General features: G+C 38.7%; 1 protein-coding gene across 5 annotated transcripts in view; it reads right to left on the bottom strand.

Annotated features, from left to right (window-relative positions):
• The window catches only part of TRPC4 (transient receptor potential cation channel subfamily C member 4), a 108772-nt gene that overhangs the window by 26667 nt on the left and 62692 nt on the right, over positions 1-19413 (bottom strand). For all 5 annotated transcript variants that reach the window (XM_072854643.1, XM_072854654.1, XM_072854656.1 and 2 more), the window contains 3 exons: positions 11779-11918; positions 3228-3541; positions 759-954 (listed from right to left, as the gene is read on the bottom strand). In XM_072854643.1, coding sequence (XP_072710744.1) covers positions 759-954; positions 3228-3541; positions 11779-11918 — 650 coding nt within the window. The remainder of the gene's footprint in view (positions 1-758; positions 955-3227; positions 3542-11778; positions 11919-19413) is intronic.

Raw genomic sequence — 19413 nt, 5'->3', positions numbered from 1 at the left:
AAACTTGTAATTTCCAGATTAGAAAAAAGGCACATTTTAAAATCTTAAGGTTGTGAAGCTTTCTTTTATTTGTTTGCTTTCTGTATGATCATATTTGAAGTATTATATGATGAATCAGTGTTTATTTTCATTAGTTTCCTTAATAGACAGCTGAGAAATAAAAATAAGCCAATAGCTCTGTTAAGGATAAAGACAGTTTTCAATAAATAAGAAAACAGGACATTGCTGAATAAGAAGTCATGACCTTCTTTTGAATTGCTAATGGGTCCAAAATTGTCCATGAAATGTGAGCATCAAATTTCCATTACCTGTATATTCATGCTATATAAAAATCCAAAAATAACAGCATTTTAAAGGTTAATAAATACAATGTATTAAAAATAAAGTAGAGACAGAATAATCTTTGGCAGACTCTCTTTCTCAGGAGAGGTCCCGCACAGTGCAGCTTGGGCAGGGCTGTAGCCCATGTCACTTGCCAGCAGCTTGAGGACACCTTTCTCAACCCACAAGCTGGCTTCTGCAGCAGGGCCACCTCTTCCCCATTCAGAGTTGTGGGGAAATTCCCCTCTGTCCAGTCCAGCTGGGGTCTGGTTTCTGTGTCCTTCCAGAACAGTGCAAAAGGATTAGAACAAATTAGAGAATTTGTCCCAATATCCTGGGACAAATAAAAAAGATTTACTGCCAGAAAAAATGGGATGTAGGAACAGAGAGAAGGTATATATTATATGTAAATGATCTAAGGATAAGGAACAACTTACAGCAATAAGTTGGTAAGAATTATTCATCATGGCTATTAGCATGTTGAGTAGAACAACCAGAGAGATTACATTATAGGTACCAAACATGGTGGCCCCAACAAATTCAGTAAATTCATGCCTTGCTTTCACATTGGTCACATAGAGATTGATGAGTCCAAATATAGACCAGAATAATGACTGTAGTGTTTCAAATAATCTGAAAAACAAAACCCGAAAATAATAGCTGTATAATAACAATACATGTACTTTTCAGATTGTTCAGTTTTTCCCCAAACACACAAAAGTCCTCAACTTGATTGAGATGAATGATACTTATCACAATATACACAACATATGGAATATCTTTCTAGGGAAACAATGGCTTAATGTTTCACATCTGAGCCTCTAGATATACAGTACTGAATCTATAAATAAGCCTGCGAGTAAAAGGCTGATTTTGTTAAAATTTCTGAGGGATAAATATAGTTTTATAGATCTTATTTTGGACACCTGCCTTTGAAGTATTTTAACCCTTTGCCTTGACTGTAGAGGGTAGAACAAGGATACAAAAGTAACTCAATGATTGTATTTCACCAAGATGTTAAAACAATTATGGTATCCTCATACCTACTCGGTGTTGTCAGTTTATGCAATTTCTGGTTTGTGTTGAGAGCTATTGAGATAAAAGGAGTCGTATAATTACAAGGACATTATTATTAGCATATGTTTTGTTTTGCAAAGAATGGAGACATTAAAAAGGCAAAAATGCCTCTCTCAAATGAAACTTGTGCTTTTACAACTAAATTATATGATAATCCCTTAGAGAAGTTTGGGACAACAGCTAGGAAGCTAAATAGCAATAACCAACTTTTAAAAAATCCTCTGCAACTAGATAGCTTGACATAATTTCACTTTTGTACAATGTTCAGCTACACTATAGTGTCACAAGCACGGGCCCTGGTTAGCCCAGTTGCTCCTGAAAAGTTTGGAGCAAAATTTTCTGCTTGTCTGGTCCCATATCTTGAGATTAACTGGAGCGACTTTTCCCCATGGCCTCTCTCCTGCTCCTTCACCCTGACACCAGAAGCAGGTTGTGTGGGCCAGGACAGGATGTGTGGGCCACCAGTGCTGTCCCCACTGCACTCGAAGCAGGGAGGCTGCTGAACTGCGGGGACTTGTACCGCCCTGGGTGGTCCTGCACACTGGGACCCACTGTCCAGAATTGGGCAAAACTTAACCCTTCAGCTCCTTTCCCACCATGCAGTATCATCTGCGAAACGTAACTTTGCCATGCAACCCAGTACAGTGCTGTCCTGCAGAGATACGTGAGAGGGCAGTCTCCTTTTATTTATAGAAGCTCTAGGTCCTGAATCTCTGCTGCTGTTACACAGTGTATATGAGTGGTAAAGTACTGCTCTGGAGTCTCTTGTATGGTTTACACTTGTCTGAGCACAAATTGCACAACTGCTATCGTCCCCAGCTCACAGCTGCAGAAAAGGCTCATAGGGCATCACAGTTTGCCTTGACACCATCTTCTGGCACTAGTACTAGTAGTCCCCACTATTTCCCAGATGAATAATATTGCTTCCCTCAAAGTTCAGCTCTGAAAAATTTCTTTGTGCTTTTCTGTTAGATCACACAAAGTTTAGACCTGCATAAGATGTTATTAATATGTAAGATAAATACGCTGTGCCTGAGCAAAGTTACTTGATTAAGATGATATAAAAGGTGTTATTTTTATAAAATTATTTACTATAAGATGGAAGCCATTGGTAATAAATATATTTTAAAACCAGCCTAGATATGATTCATAGAAGGTAATAAGGAACAAGTATTTATAGCAGGAGTTTGATTTAGATTGGAAGTTGAAAGATGAGATAGAGAATTAGTATTCATTTGGTACTATTTTGGTACTATAGATGAACTACAGAAGAGAGTGAAGTAAAATTGATTTTTAAGTGAAAGGAAAATAAATAAACTTTAAAACATAAGTTAGAATACAGTATTTTATTGTGTGGAGTAGACTCAGGGTCAGTAGAAGCCTGGACTGAATGTTTTCTCCTGCCTCAGTTTATCACATTTACAAGGAATCTTCATGTTTTAGAACACCCAACTTATTTCATGCCCACAGGTAGAAATGCAGAGCGACAGCTGCCTGGATAAGCAAGCTCTGATCTGGTGATCATTTTTCCCTCGATTCTAAATATGTACTTTCTAATCTCATATTATCTCCCCTTTCTCTTTATTTTAGCTTTTTATCTTTTGAGATATCTTGAACTGTACTGACTTCACTGTGGTATGGGAAGAACATTATTACAGAGTGATGTAATGTTAATATTTATTTTTTTAATTAGGATAACTTTAGATGTGTCTGTCAGGACACCACTGTAATACCAACAGAAAACAGACAGCCTCTTTCCTGTAAACAACATCTAAGTGATTAAAATATTGGGGGCAGAGGAGGAGGATGGAAATAGATCAGCCACTTACGTTGAAAATGCATTATTCTGCTTTTCACATCGTATTCCTTTGCAGTTTCCGGGTTCATTTGTCTCATAGTAGAAATACAGCTGGTTCAATCCATTTGCAAAAGCTAGCAGCACAAGGCAGTATATGAAGAGAAACTTCAAAATGTCCAGCAACATTCTTCCTAGAGATATCTGCAGAGGTCCCAGGTGAGAATTTGCAGTGAATAATGAGATCAAGCGTAGGGAGCTAAAGATGTTTGCGATTGCAAACAGGGCCTCAGCCACCAAGGTTGGATGCCACATGTCCCAGCTCTCCCGTGGAACTAACCCACTATACTGAAAATAAGCAGAAGGGAAGAAATTACTCCTCTATTTTTATGCATAAACAAGTATTTCAGTTTCTTTATAAGCTGTTCAATTAATTTGCAGATAGCGCAATGAAACTAAACATCATTTGGAAAGCAACATGTCTTCAGGAGAGTTTTTTATTTTAGCAATACAAAAAATGGGCAGTACCCATGTACTTGTCCTTCATTTTTATCTGCAGCATGTTATATGCTTTCTAGTTTTTTGCCTGTGTTTTGCATTTGGTTATAATTTTCACAGTAGCAAAAGCAAGTGTAACAATTCTGATTGAGAGTTAAAAGGAACACCTGGATTTTTAGAATTACAGAAACTTTCAGCTGTAAAATCAGGTAAATTAGGTCTTTGGAGGACAGTGTGGATATGACAATGATGGATAGAAAAATGTGAGAACTTTGGCAAGTTGGAAGAAAACAATTAATCAAGGAATAAGTATATTGCTTAATCACTAACACTGGACCAATGATGAAAAGCTGTTTATTAATGAACCATGGCAAACTGCTTGTGTGTCTCATTATCAAAGAGTCTGATCCCTGGAACTGTGACTCTTTACTGTTCCAGCTCTATCAAAAAATTTCTTGAAGATGAAAGATGTTGCTTTGAACTGAAGCTTAACTACTGTGGCAGACTCATTATTATTTATTTGGTCTCATTAATCTGTTTTTACAGAATGTATCAGGGAACAGAATATATGCTATGAAGCACTCTAAAACGATGGGATAATATGAAGCAGATTGCAAAAGGGACTATGGTGCGGTTTGTATTTACCTACTCTAGACCACCCAGATACATCCTTCAGAGCTGCTGAGCGTGCCCTCAGTAGTAAGGAAAGGGACTGTTCTGTGTCACTGGGGCCAGATGAAAAAACATAGCCAGGCATCACAACATATCCACATCACACTCACCCTCCAAAGAAGGTGACTGCTCTGAAAGTGGTTCGACACCACCTGAGGAACTTGAACATACATAAGTCTATGGGACCCGACAAGATGCATCCCAGAGCCCTGAGGGAATTAGCTGATGTAGTTGCCAAGCCACTCTCTGTGGTATTTGGAAATTCATGGCAGTCAGGTGAAGTTCCCGGTGACTGGAAAAAGGGAAACATTGCACCCATTTTTAAAAAGGGTAGAAAGGAGGACCCTGGGAACTACCAACCTGTCAGCCTCACCTCTGTGCCTGGGAAGATCATGGAACAGATCCTTCTAGAAGCTATGATAAGGCACATGGAGGACAGGGAGGTGATTTGAGACAGCCAGCATGGCTTCACCAAGGGCAAGTACTGCCTGACCAACCTAGTGGCCTTCTATGATGGAGTGACTACATCAGTGGACAAGGGAAGAGGTACGGATGTCGTCTATCTGGACTTTTGTAAGGCCTTTGACAGTCCCCCACGACATCCTTCTCTCTGAATTGGAGAGATATGGATTTGATGGATGGACTATTCGGTGAATAAGGAATTGGCTGGATGGTCGTATCCAGAGTAGTGGTCAACGACTCTCCGGATGGAGATCAGTAACGAGTGGTGTCCTTCAGGGGTCTTGGTATTGGGACCAGTACCGTTCAATATCTTCATCACTGACATAGACAGTGGGATTGAGTGCATCCTCAGCAAATTTGCAGACTGCGTGGTGTGGCTGATATGCCTAAGGGACAGGATGCCATCCAGAGGGACCTGGACAAGCTCCAGAAGTGGGCCCATGTGAACCTCATGAGGTTCAACAAGGCCAAGTGCAAGGTCCTGCACGTGGGTCAGGGCAACCCCCAGTATCAATACAGGCTGGGGGATGAAGGGATTGAGAGCAGCCCTGCAGAGAAGGACTTGGCGGTACTGGTGGATGAAAAGCTGGACATGAGCCAGCAATGTGCGCTCGCAGCCCAGAAAGCCAACTGTATCCTGGGCTGCATCAAAAGAAGCATGGCCAGGAGGTCAAGGGAGGTGATTCTGCCCCTCTACTCCACGCTGGTGAGACCCCACCTGGAGTACTGCATCCAGCTCTGGAGTCCTCAGCACAGGAAAGACATGGACCTGTTGGAGCAGGTCCAGAGGAGGGCCACAAAAATGATCAGAGGGCTGGAACACCTCTCCTATGAGGAAAAACAGAGAGTTGGGGTTGTTTAGCCTGGAGAAGAGAAGGCTCCAGGGAGACCTTATTGAAGCCTTTGAATACTTAAAGCATCTTATAAGAAAGATGAGGACAGACTTTTTAATAGAGCCTGTAGTGATAGGACAAGGGGCAATGGTTTAAAAGTGAAAGAGGGTAGATTCAGATGATATAAGGAAGAAATTTTTTACAATGAGGGTGGTGAAACACTGGAACAGGTTGCTCAGAGAGGTGGTAGATGCCCCATCCCTGGGAACATTCAGGGTCAGATTGGACGGGGCTCTGAGCAACCTGATCTAGTTGAAGATGTTTGCATTGCCCCCCCCTTACTGCAGGGGGGTTGGACTAGATGATGTTTAAAGGTCCCTTCCAACCCAAACCATTCTATGATTCTGTGATTCTATGATTCAAATTGCAGCATTGTTTTGGACAGTGCTAGTTGGGACACGACCTGGCCATGCCAGGGTTGCTCTAACCAGCTGGTAGTGCAGGTGAGACAGTCCCAGTGCCTGACAGCAATCTCTGGCAGTTTTATTTACTCATATACAACCAGCCATAGCACCTGACAATCATGGATTTGGGGATGAGAACTGTGAAACTGGAGAAGAGTCCATTGAAGAGTTAAGAATTACTCAGCTTTACATTTCAAACACCATAGATATTTGTTCTCTACAGAGTAGGGAATTAAATCCACACATGCTGGAGTCATAGGTCAGTACTCTCTTCATTAGACTACCCTCTCCCCTGATGATCATGCTGTAAAATCAAGTCTTACTGCATTTGACATTGTAGCTCCAAGAGAGATGCTATTCTGCCTCATCTACTATTGCCCTTCAGTCCAATTCTGATTGATTCAAGATCAGTGATGAAGTAACAGGCAATAGAAAACAGAACTGAGTTACCAGAGACATCAGCTAAGAGATGAAAGCAAGAAGAAAAAGAAGAAAAAAATTTCAATGTTTATTGAGAAAAGAGGTGAGAACTCCTCAGCATGTTTTCTATAAGTCTTTCTTTGAATAATATTATACAGTATATTACTGTGAATTCTGACAGCACTTTACAACCCTGGTATGTGAAAACTTGTACCTATTAAATAAGTAGGAACAATTGTCAGTACAAGCAAAGATTAGGTGCTGAACATTGCAGTAGGTGCTCAGATTAGGGAAAAGTACACAAGTTGTGTTGGGGAATAAGGTAAAATATAGTCATGAACAAATTTAAAGAAGATATTTGAAACTAGGAGGAGATGGAGCTTTTGGTAGAGAATCAAAAGCATCCAACTTGCAGACATATTTTAGGTGAAGGCAAGTAGTGGCAGATTTCAAGGAAGTTAAAGAAGCCGGGGGGTGTGTGTGGAATCTAAGGAAATACCATTCTGAGAAAAACATGGAACTACAGGACACTGAATAAGGATAGCATATGATATAGTAACAGCGCAAGGATCAAGTTAAACCAATCAGGTGTGGACAGGTGCTCTCTGTCACCTCCTTTTACAGTCAGCAAAGAAAAATGGGCTTTTCTAGTGTAGTAGGAAAGCAAATATCCCAAACAGGTCAGATAAATTGCTCTTTAACTTCCTCTGTTTCTCCTCATTGATTATTGGGGTAGGGGAGAGACTATCTTATAGTTGTAGTCTGACAAGATGTATCCAATGTCACCTTTTCTAGAAGAGATGAGGTTAAGGAGAAAGGACTTTATCTATGATGTTCTGGATTGAGACACAAAACTGTTATGTTAAACCAGCCAGAAAAGATCAAATGACCTCTTATTTGTAAAAGGGAAATCAAAGGCACAACTCTGTTATTTCAGCTTAACCAACTGTGCCTTTTTTCAGCCCAAGTACTTCTTGCACGTGTGGATACAATGCAAAAGGTCTCATGGTTGTAAGCAGAGAGCGACGGCTGTTATTTTAGTTTTGAAGAGACATGATTTAAGAGACTGGAAATACTTGGCTGAAAAATAGTGAGAAAGGTGAAGGCCTGAGAATTAAGTTTGGAAATGATCTGTGAAATATACTAGCTGAAAGAAGACAGCAAATAATATAAAGAAAATCATAAGTATAAGAGGGCTCTGACAACAAAACCCTATTGATTCCACTAATTAGAGGATTCTGAAAAGAAATCTAGTCATATCAAAGAAGAACCAGGAGAACAAAGCAGCTCACATGTGAAAAGGAAAAGAAAGCAGAAGAGAGTAAGGCTAGGCATATTAAAACCAGAACCAATGAAAATATGAAAAAAACCCAACTGTATTTTAGGACCAAAAACCCCAAAACATGCAGAATTGAAGTATTTGTTCTCTCATGCATGCTTGTTGATGTTCTTCTGTTCTATATAGAATAAATAAATGGTTATTGTTCTAGGGAATGGAAAATGGTAAGAGCAAATATAGCAATGCTGAGCTTGTTGTAAATCATGTTGATACTTTGTAGTCTTTCTTTTACTATGTTGTGACCCTGCTGAATTTCTGTCCCCACTTCAAATGCAAACATAACCTTTTGACATGTAACAAAGTCAACCATCATTTAACATGATTAAATAATACCTATCATTGGCTTGTTGGTTGAGGGAAATGTACATAGCACATCAATGGAAAATTAAGAAGACCAGAAAACAAATTGAGCAGGATACAAACTGTAGAGTTTCAAGGCAAATATATGATGATTGTGCAATTTCACCCAGGGAATACGAGATAATAATTCTTGATCCTTACTCAAAGGAATTCAAATGCAAATCTAATATCAGAACCATTTGTGAGAAAAAAGCTGTGATCACTGTTTTCCCATGAAAACAAAAGTCATGAACTGCAAATCTCGTGAAAGCACCAAGAGAGATCAAACAGACATGTAGATCAGGCTACCTGAAAGTTTAATTGGCTGTTGGACCTTGGTCAAATGTGACCCCTTGTTTCCAATAACAAAAAGAAAGGTTAGATAATACCCATTTCAGGAAAAGAACTTTAAATCCTTTCCTGAAAGGTCTTATGCAAATGTGAACTCTTCCTACTTTCAAATGTACATCCCAATCTTTGCATTCATTATGCTAAATTTCAGAGCAGCGATAGGAAGAGGGCAGGGGGATGGCCTAGCAAAGAGCTTTAAAATGGTGATTACACTGAGGAATTGAGTCTATAATTTTTCAGGGGGGAGGAGGGTTAATACTCCTATGTAAATGGACATTTGGCCTGTGAATGTGGTGAAACATCAATCAAAATCATTTTACAATGCAAACATATAAGAAGAAGATGTTAGCTTCTGCAGAATTGACGGCAGAAGAGAAATACGATCTTATTTACTACTGAACAGAGCAGATATGACACAGTGATCATTAAGCCAGTAAATATTGAGACAAAACATATTTTTAGTTACTTTTCAGAGTTCTTGCCTTGAACAGGAACCTGTTTCCCTACTAGCTTTTCATGTCAGTGGCTGAGACACATAATCAGTAATATGAACTTGTATGCAATCTCTAGCAGAATTGGAAGCGAGCAGCACTAGGTCCAATGCTCAGGTTTAACAAATATTTAAGATAAAGCAAGCAGGGTCTGCACATAACTTGGCACTGTACCTAACTTTATGCATCAGTACAAAATAAATTATCTTCCAAAAACATAAAAAGAAACATTTTTCTTAGAGCACAAAGAATTCTATTTATATTTATAACCCTCCATCAAAACAGATGTGTTGCTTAAAATCAGTCATCTTGTACTCTCATAAAACATGTGACAATGCACTATTTATAATCACATTATTTATTGGGGAGAGAGCATTTTCAGTGGATATACTGCATAATTTAAAAAGACCTCACATGTTGATATACAATCAGAGACAAAAAGCATAGCCCTTTGAAAAATATGAGATGTACTCATTTTATTTGAATACTGGCAGTGAAACAGATAACTTTGAGTTATCTCAGCAGTTCTCTCATCCTGAAATTACACTCTTTGGTGTATTTTATACTGTCCCATCAGCTGATGTAAATAATATCCATCTGCTTAACCACTGTGTCAGTCAGAGAGCCTTGAATGGGCAATAAACACTGTTTTTCTCTGGGAAATTCCATCACACAGGAGAGTAGCATGAGGGCACTCGCATAATTTTATTCAAGGGACTTGGTTAAAATGTTTTCTTAGGTGGCTTCAGTTGATTCATAGAAGGTAGAATACATCTAAGAACTGGGCTTATATATTTGATTCAATACATACAGAAAAGCTGTATTTTAGAAAAACCTGTCTTGCAAGGTTTAGGAAATGAAAATAAAAACTTTACATCAAAACGTACTGGTTACATTTGGCATCCTCTCAATCTCATCTGGCATAGAGGTGGGGAACTCTGTTGTAGGTATTTGAAAGAAATATGGCTGGGTATTAAATTACACTTGCATTACTCTGTTCATTACATCATCATGTATTTCAATTGACTACCACAACTGAGGCTCTTTTAAGGAACAAAAAGGTATTTGGGTGCAACATTGCACATGCAGTAAAAAAATAATAGCCACAGAACCAAAGATAGTGCTTTATGCACTGTGTTGATTATGATTGGCGTGCAAGCACTAATTTGGAGAGTAATGGATGCATATTATTCCAGATACTGTCACCTTGGAATCTGATTACCGTAAGCAGAAACTGGCTGGGAAATGAAAGGATTATAATGTCTTCTAATTAATATTATTCTGAAGGGAATAATTGGCCATCTCAATGCATGGAAACATACATTTTCAATGAACTGCTTGCTTTGTTACATGGGACAGTGAAATGACGATTTATTTTCCAGTCACTTTATGATAAGGCATCCTTGTGTGTAAAAAGGCATTTCATCAGCTTTAAATGACAGCTCTCCTCACACTTTCAAGCATCTTGCTCTTTCAGGCAACAGCTCCAAATTTCTTTGAATGAGAAGACTTCTGAAGGTTTGCAGGCAGAGAGCCAGCATGCCCGAAACCTTTTGTCACAGGAGGAGGCTGGTGTGTCAACAGATCACAGGTCTCTGCTCATCCTTGCCCCTGATCAGCTGACATGTGGACCCTTGTGAATAGACACAAGATGATATAAATTAGAGGTTCCTATGTTCCTCTATACTTATGGCAGGGCTGCAGTGGGAACAGCTGCTGTTTGAGGATTGGGAGGTGTAACCAGCTACTTGATGGTTGTCTCCTTGTCTTTTCCCAGCCAAAAGGATCTTGGCAGAGGAGAGACTCTCCTTCCATGCATACAGGGTAGCTGGTGGCAGGGAACTTGAAACAGCTGAAATACAATGCTGATCACAGTGGCCAGTAAAAATGTATTTGTTATCTTTACTTGGATGTGATAAGAGCTCCATGACAGATGCTAAGAAATGCTTTCATTTCCTTTCAGATGTGGTTTCCTTGCATTTGAGACCGTTTTTTGATTAAAATATTTCATTTTATGAGAAATTTCTATCATATTATGGATTCATGTTGAATACAAACAAAATGCAACATGTTCCATGGCTTTGGAAAGAAGGGCTGTTTGGCTGGAAGATACTTCAAACAGTGGGAATATAAAACTATTCATAAAAAGTCAATGAAAAGGATGAGAAAATGAACATACCCAGCCTCAAGTGACCATTTTATCCTCTTCAGCTTTACTTTTTCATGTTGCACTTATCATAAATTTTCAAAACAAAATTAAAATCTTGCTCTTTAGCTCTCCCCCCCCCCCCCCCCCCCCATTTTGAGTAAATATTTTTCTTGTAGTCCTGTCCGGATGTTTTGCATGGTGCATAAAATTGTCTTAGGGGCAATAATTTCTTACTGAAAAATAGCAAAGACTAAGACAAAACATAATTTTGTGCAAGCATTATTAAATATTACCAGTGATTTTCCTTTTCCAAGAAAATGACAGTATGACCATTCAGAATCAAATAACGAAAGATTGCCAGGACGAAGAAGAGAAAAGTATAAATCACAATGTTTTGTTAGCTCTTATCCTGGTCTAGCTTCTTGTCATAGCTGCAGAAGATTCAATGAGCACATCATACATCTCTTGCATTACTAAGCCTGAGAACCTCCAAATACAGAAGAAAGTGTGAAGGAGCCTAATTTCATTTATCTTAAATATTTTGCTGAATGTTTTTAAAAAGTTTACCTTTGAATATGCAACAATTTTCAAAGAGATTGTTGCTAAGTACAAGGAGTTCATTACAAAATCCATGAGGTTCCACCAATCATGAATGTAGTCCTGTAGTCCACCATCCCACATCTGTTTAATTTCACCCCAGATAAAACCTGTAAATAGAACATAATTCATTAAGCATGACTATTAAATAAAAAAGGCTGTGACTATTCTAGACACTTATCTCACAATGGATTGATAGTGCTTACATTAATTATAAAAGAAAGGTGGATAAGTGCTCTAAATTACACATCTAGTTAGGTGAAATTTTATCTTCGCATGAATTTTTCCGGAATTAATTTTTCAGGCAAAACTAAAAAAAAAAATCATCTACTTTTACAAGGGCAATTTCTTTGGCTTTCTTCAATCTCTTTTCCCATCATATCCTAATAAGTATAAAAAGGGTCTTAAAAGCAGTCACCACTGCCAACTGTGTCCTTGGTATCTGCTGCAATATAATTCAAACTGGAAAATTTATGGCTGCAGGAGTCAATCCAATGCATTCATTTATTTCAATTGGAAACCACAAAATAAGGAAGAGAATTTCTATTGTTGCTGTCAGTGCTGAACTAAAGTCTCCCTTTTCCATAGGAAAGAGTAGTGTCTCCAGCAGAATATGTTTTGTTGATTCCTTCCTTTGGGACATGAAGGAATGGAAACTGTTTTCAGGTGTGCAGAGCACACATTGCACTGGACACAAAGTGATACAGAAATATTCAATCTCAGTGGGAAATTTTGCAAGTTGTCTGACATGAACTTGGTTTAACAGCTCCAGAGACAACTGTGTGGAGACTTTAATGCTATAAACATTAAAACCTCTCTGAAGAAGATACTCCACAATATTGTATAATATGGTATGATAAAACAACATGGAACATTTAGATGCGTATTTCATATTATTGTCTACAGAGCTTTTTCGATAACAACACCAATAGAGCTTTTAATTTTTCACAGTTAATTATTTTCTTAAAGGAATTTCTTACTTTTGTGCTCATTAAAGGGACAAAATTAACCACAAAAGAGACTAGTCCCTCACATATAGATGTTGAGATACAGTTAATTCAACATGGCTTTTCTCCACCTGCTTATCACATGTTCCTTTATAAAATGTTGAATGGATTTCATTCAGGGGCCTATAGAGTCCTGCATCACTCTAGTCTGGGCTTAATTCACCTTGAACCTTAACATTTCGTCTCAATGGTCTTCTAGTTGACTGCATGGAAAACTGGTGTCTTCTCTCAAACATGATCCCTAAGAAGTAATTCCTGGTCTATTCTTGTTTGTGCCAGGTAGGTTTTTGAGTTATCTGGAAGGCAGGAGGGGTTAGATGGGAGGAGTACAATTTCATTTTGTAGTGTTTAGGCTTGAGTCTTTCTGTCTACTGATTGCTTTCAAAAGGAAAGGTTCCCTTCCTCACTACTTTCTCCCCTCAAATCTCAGACATATGTTCCTATCTTGTTTCTGTGTGTCATCATCAGTAATCATGAGCCTCAGGAGTATCTGAATCATCTGATTGGTCCAGCAACTTTTATTTTCATAGGGTTCATTTTCAGCCATGCCACCATCACTATTTCAGCATTCTGCAGATCTGGGGGAACACATTCTGAGAAAGGACCATAGTGGGAACATGTAGACAGGAAAACGAGATATGCCCATTGTAGTGTCTACAACAGCCTAGACAGGCTGATTGCAACTCTATCTTTAGGTTATCAGATAAAACTAATACACAAAATACAGGACTGTTAAGAAGCTAACATTTATTTTCAAGCTGTAATCAATTGTGATGAGTCACAGTGAGAAAACAGTTGAACATTATTGCATGGCAGGGGTCAATATCCTCTAACAGCGTCCACTGCTGCTGTTAACTGCCCAAGTGCCATCACAAAGGGGACACACCTTCACAGGGCTACTAGGCAGGCTCCTAAGTGCCTGCCCATTTCAGCCTGTGAAATGACTTAACCACTTACTCTTCAAAGAGCTGGTCACTCCTGACACACAGTATGAACCTGATGACAGCAGGTCTGGCTCCCCCTTCCCTTCACAGTCCCCTCCAACCTTCAAGATTCAGTCCATGTACTTGTAAATATCCCTGCTTGCTCTTCCACTACCTTTTAAGCATAACATGTTAAGCATCATCAAGTCATAAAAGCAGATGTTTTGTGGGCTGCAATATACCCCTCATATTTCAGACACTGCTCTGAATCACCCCTGCTCCAATTGCAGAATGGCACATAAAAATAACCATTGTGCCACAGGAGCCTGAGGAGACCTGGCTCCAGGCTCAGAGGAGACCTGGACCCAAAGACTGTGTAATATGTATATGACCCCTAAGCCTCAGTGTTAGAGAAAAGGTCCTTGGTCTTTTTTTATTTAATAACACAGACGTAGCCCCAGGATCTTGACGCTGGGAAGACTGCTATGGCACAGGAAGCAGACAGTTGCATTGATAGAAAATTCCCAAATAAAAAGGCTTTACGGAAATCAATACACATTTATAGAATTAAATAAACTCTTTGGTAATTCATCACAATTAAGCATTCTCTTTAAAAAACACTTTAAAAACAGAGCAGAAATAGGTTGGGATGATTAATAAGATGAATGCTTAAGCAAGAAGCTGTAGGTTCATTAATGTCTTCTGCTGAGATATTCCATGATTCATAGCTAGCCAAAGACATGAACTTACACAAATGCAACAAGGCTGTTCTCTGTTAAGACTGTTGCTCAGCATCATATGCTTTTATAGCACTGCCTAAAATATAATAGAATTATGTACATTTCAATGTAGATTGAAAAAGAAATGCTGACTAATGCTGCTGCATTTGATCTGTTTTGTGATTGAAAAGCCAGACTGTTCTTCCAAGTATTTCCTGGGCTTCAGAAAATGAAATGTAATTGTAAAGTTGACACTAGCAGAGAAATACCGACCTATTATAGAATAGTGGAAGAAAGTATATGGTTATTGTAAATTTGATCATTTTGAATTAGAAACACAACTAATCCAAACTACTAGTAATGCTGAAGTCGTTTGGCAGCTGAAAGTCCTGAGCATACTTTGACATCATAATGGTGGTCATTCTAAATTTTTTTCTTGGTTCAAGACAACTTTTATATTCATCCCAATGCAGGGCTTGTTCTTTTCAAGCAAATGATTATGGAAAACTGGAAATCCTACTTCTTTTGTTGGCTGTACTGAAGATGTGATAATTTAGTCTTTCTTGCGAGCCAAAGCATCTAAGTGCAAACTCCATATATAAATACAGTTACTGAGATCTTATGGAACTCCAGAGAACTGGAAGCTAGACTGACTGATGGTTGCTGTGTTTGTGACACACACACAATCCATGCATGCACAGTAGAGCTTCCTAGACATGTCTTTTTGAAGGCAAATCTTTGAAAGTACAAAATCCTAAGGCTGATTGCCAAAATCCACAACTCCATGGCAATCTCACCATGAAAGCTGAGGTCAGAGTCTTTGGAGGTACCAGGTCTCTATGGCTAGGTATCCTGAGGGGTGCTCAGTTAGAGCAATGAATGCTGGAAGAACTGGGATCTCTGGAGTTCTGTAAATCCTCCCAAGTGTGCTTGAAGAGTTATCGTAGAAAAGCATACTCTGAAATCCCAGAGCTTTTCTGCAAAGTGGAAGACTTCTCTAAGGCCTGGTGAGCTTACATGATGGAGCCATTCTGAGCAACGAACCTCAGGGATTCCAAGTTGTGCTTTTAGGATTAATTTACGATCACACAGCCAGAGGTCTTGAAATCTTCTTGTAGATCATAACTATATCTTTTTGCAAGAAGGAAGGGTCAGGGGGGAGAAGTCAGTCAGCTCTTATCTTCACAGGGTCTGATACAATATGCTAATTTTGTTCTGTTACATTCATTGGGAGAATCAGGAAAAGGCTAGGAAAATCTATGTATTTTTTTAAATAAGAAAAAGACATCCAGAGACCAGGGCACCATTATCTCTGTGACCTTGCACACTTCCCTTTTCTATTTAGAAGACTGAACACCACCTGACTTTATTATCTAAGACTTCTGGGCAATTCTAAAATACGACCTGACATGATAGAAGAGAAGAAGACATGCAGTGACAAGACTGTCTAATGAGTGCATTGTAACAGGTAGGAAAGAGATCTAGAGTCCAGGCATTGTCTGCTTATTAATGTGCCAAAGCAGCAATGTTATCACATGGTGACAGAGCTCATGTCAGAGCTACGTGTTCAGCAGCAAGAAAGACAATGTCTCAACAAAGCAGAGGGGACATCACCAGCTTGCACACAGGTACTGGGGAAAAATTGCTAAGAGGAACCAGCCAAATACAAGGGGTAGATCTAAAAGCAAGAGCCTTTAGACAGTCAGGCTGGAGACAAGTTCATTGCCCAAAGTCCTCTTTACCTCCCTGGGAGGAAACAAGCATCTCCAAGGCAATAATCCTGCCATCTGCAGGTGGCTCAATCATCTCATTGACTGAAAAGGGAGCCATGGAGGATTAGGCTGAATTAAAACAGATGTCTAACTTCCAGGTGCCTGTATTTAGCTGAAATATTCCACCCAGAGCAGATTTCACTGTTTTAGCTGGATAATCTTTGCTATATTCTGGTTGTCTCTTTGCTCCAACTGTGGCCTTTCTATCCCTTCACACCAGATAGATTTCACACCTGCCTCTTATACCTTCACCTATCCATTCCCCATCAACCTGCTTTTATATTTTATTACCAGTTGAAAGGAAATTACCAACATTATGCAGCTTTTCCACCTCATTAATCAAGGACTTAAATTGAAAAGCTGAAGGTGAAACTTTCAAGCATTTGTTGCATTGTTTATAACTAGAGACTGGAGAAGTAAAAGAGAAATAACTGCATGGATATTTTGAAACAGGCTGAGATGATAGAAACTAATTTAATTAAACACCTCGTGGTTTTAATGGGATCACATAGACATAAATTCAGGGCAAGAATCCCACAGACAATGTGAGGCCCTAGGAATGACAGACACCATAGAGGTGTTTTGTATAGCACTGTGAAGTATTATACATGCAAGTGGATCAATGCAACCATCTGACTGAAGTCCAGTTTGCCTGATGAACTAAAATAGATCAGATAAAATAAATTTGGAGAAAAAAATGGAATCCATGTGCTAAATTTATTTTCTTTTTGCAGTAAACATTTCTGACATTGATGAAAAAAAGTTTTCTTCTAAAATAAACCCTACTTATTGTAAAAATAAATTTTATCCAAGCCAACAAAATGGATAGAAATTAAAATGCTTCTTACTGAAGAACAAAAGGCACTGAAATAAAATAAGAACTTTCTTAGAAAAACACCATCTTTCATTATAATTACCTCATAAGACTTGTAAAAATCCTTAAGAATTGAGTAATGGATATCACATACTACATATAATCAATCTGTAGATTTTTGTATATGTAGATACATCAACACATACACACTGGTAAGACTAGCTTTTATTTTATATATTTATCTATAGACTTCGATTTTTAAGCTATATTCCCAGTCTTGAAATCTTTGGATGTTAGACACTGAAATACCTTTTAAAAAATGTGGACCTACTTTTCTGTTCATAAAGTAAGACTCAATTTGCACACTCACACCTTGCAACTTTAAGCAGGGCAGCAGCTCAATGTTCTTACGAATGTTCTCTGTCCCTTTGGATAAAGCCTTGGGTTAGACACAATATCTTTTTGTGCAGGCTGGCAGATAACTTTCAGATGGTAAAAATTCTGGATCTATCCTGATTGATCTCATTATCAGTTCACAACTACCCAGACCTGTGATTTTACTCCTAAGGAACACGTCTCTCATTTCCATTCTCTCATTCCAACAAACAACAAAAAAACCCTCCCCCTATGAAATCCATTCAAAGATGTTTTAAGTTCTAAGACAAAAAAATCCTAGATATACTTTGTCTAAATTCCTTTCTTGTACTGAATCTTGAGCAACTACAAAAATCAAATACAATTTCCATCAACTATAAAAATTCACAGAAATGTTACGCCATCTCCACAACGCTGACTTTTGTTGTTTATAAATATAAGTATGGTTAAAGTCTCACTGTAAATAATACCATCAAGATTTGTCAAAGAAAGATAGGAAAGGCAGCATCCTGAACTATTTTTGGTTTTAAAAAGATTTGTGGATCCCTAGCTAATTTTGTCCTTACCTTTCCCACAAAAGGTTGGTTGCTCCATGCTATTTTTGTTCCTTACCATTAAGTGATGGGAAGCAAGAGGCTCCTCAGGGTCAATCTCTGCATGCCAAGTTCAACAACAACCTTTTAGTATGTTTCTTGGAGAACATATTTTTACTGGACTATGAAACCATTTAACTGACAAACTCAACTTTGCTCTACTATGCACTCTAAAGTCTTTCACAGATATAACAAGAAGTGAGACAAGCTGCTAATGATCTAAATCTCTCTGAAGCAAAGGAAAGTCATTCCAGGGAATTCAGTGAGCATTGATAAGGCTTGAAATATCTCTTCTGTTTTACACCTGGGCTGATGAACTGATCTCTGCTGAAGGTATATGAAGGTAACAAGAGGAACAGAGAGGCATCCTTGCATAATTCAGGGGCTCCCAATCTCGGGGGCATATTTTGTTAACAGAATACGGCTATGTCAAAGGAACATGCACAAATTCAAAAGCACGCCTTCTGCTTTCCCTTGGGGACAGGGAAACAGGTGTTTGGGAGGGGAACAATTGTGTGGGTCCTGTGTCAGGTCAGGCAAAGAGCTGGGAATGACATGGCCAGAGGCACCACTTATGTCCCAGCTTTCTTCCCAGGACAGTTATACTCAAGCAAGCTGAGTCTGGGAATTGCTGGTTTAAATTTTCTGTGCACACAGCTCAACACTAAGAGTATTTAATATCTAACCTCAATTCACTCTTTGTCTTTACTTTCTTACCTGTAGGATCGAATTTAATTCCTTCCCCCCCAGAAGCAATGAAGATGAGTTTAGTAATGCCTCTGGAGTGCAGTGAAAAGGTAATGAACAATACAAGGATTATGGAGCATTCAAGCTTTTTGGATGAACTATATCAGAGCTGAGAGCATTCAGTGCTGATTATGTACCAGCAGTGCATTTACTCCTGTGTTCAAGGAAAAGTATAATTTCTAAGAAACAGTGATCAGCTGCAAATGAAACTGCTTTAGGCATGGCATTATGAATTATGGTGTTATATATATGTACTTCACCCACTATGGAATGGCAGGTGCAAACGGTTTGGACAATCAGAATTGAACAGCCCCTCAAATATTTATGGCTTAGTTTCACCACCTAGTCCAATAGCATGGTTGTTCAGTTGCTTGAGTATTTATGCTGTAAGGCATCCATATAAGTGGATAGCTGTTCCCTTAACCCAGTATCTTCAGAAGGGACAGTAGCCAGTGTCTTTAGACCACACATTTTCTTTCATAACTTGAATAGCAAGAAGTCTGACTTTCACAGTACTCCTATAAATGCCAAAAGCAAATATATGTAATTAGCAGTTAAATTTTTTCAAGCAGTCTTTTGAATTTCCTTTGCAAAATGTTCTGAAATGCAAATGAATTGTAGTTTATTATCATAGTGGAAGATTAAAGGAGATTTA

The sequence above is a fragment of the Ciconia boyciana genome, chromosome 1, assembly GCF_034638445.1.
Source record: "Ciconia boyciana chromosome 1, ASM3463844v1, whole genome shotgun sequence".
Classification (NCBI taxonomy): Eukaryota; Metazoa; Chordata; class Aves; order Ciconiiformes; family Ciconiidae; genus Ciconia; species Ciconia boyciana.
The sequence above is the reverse complement of the archived record's forward strand: the minus strand, read 5'-3'. Positions and strand labels throughout refer to the sequence as shown.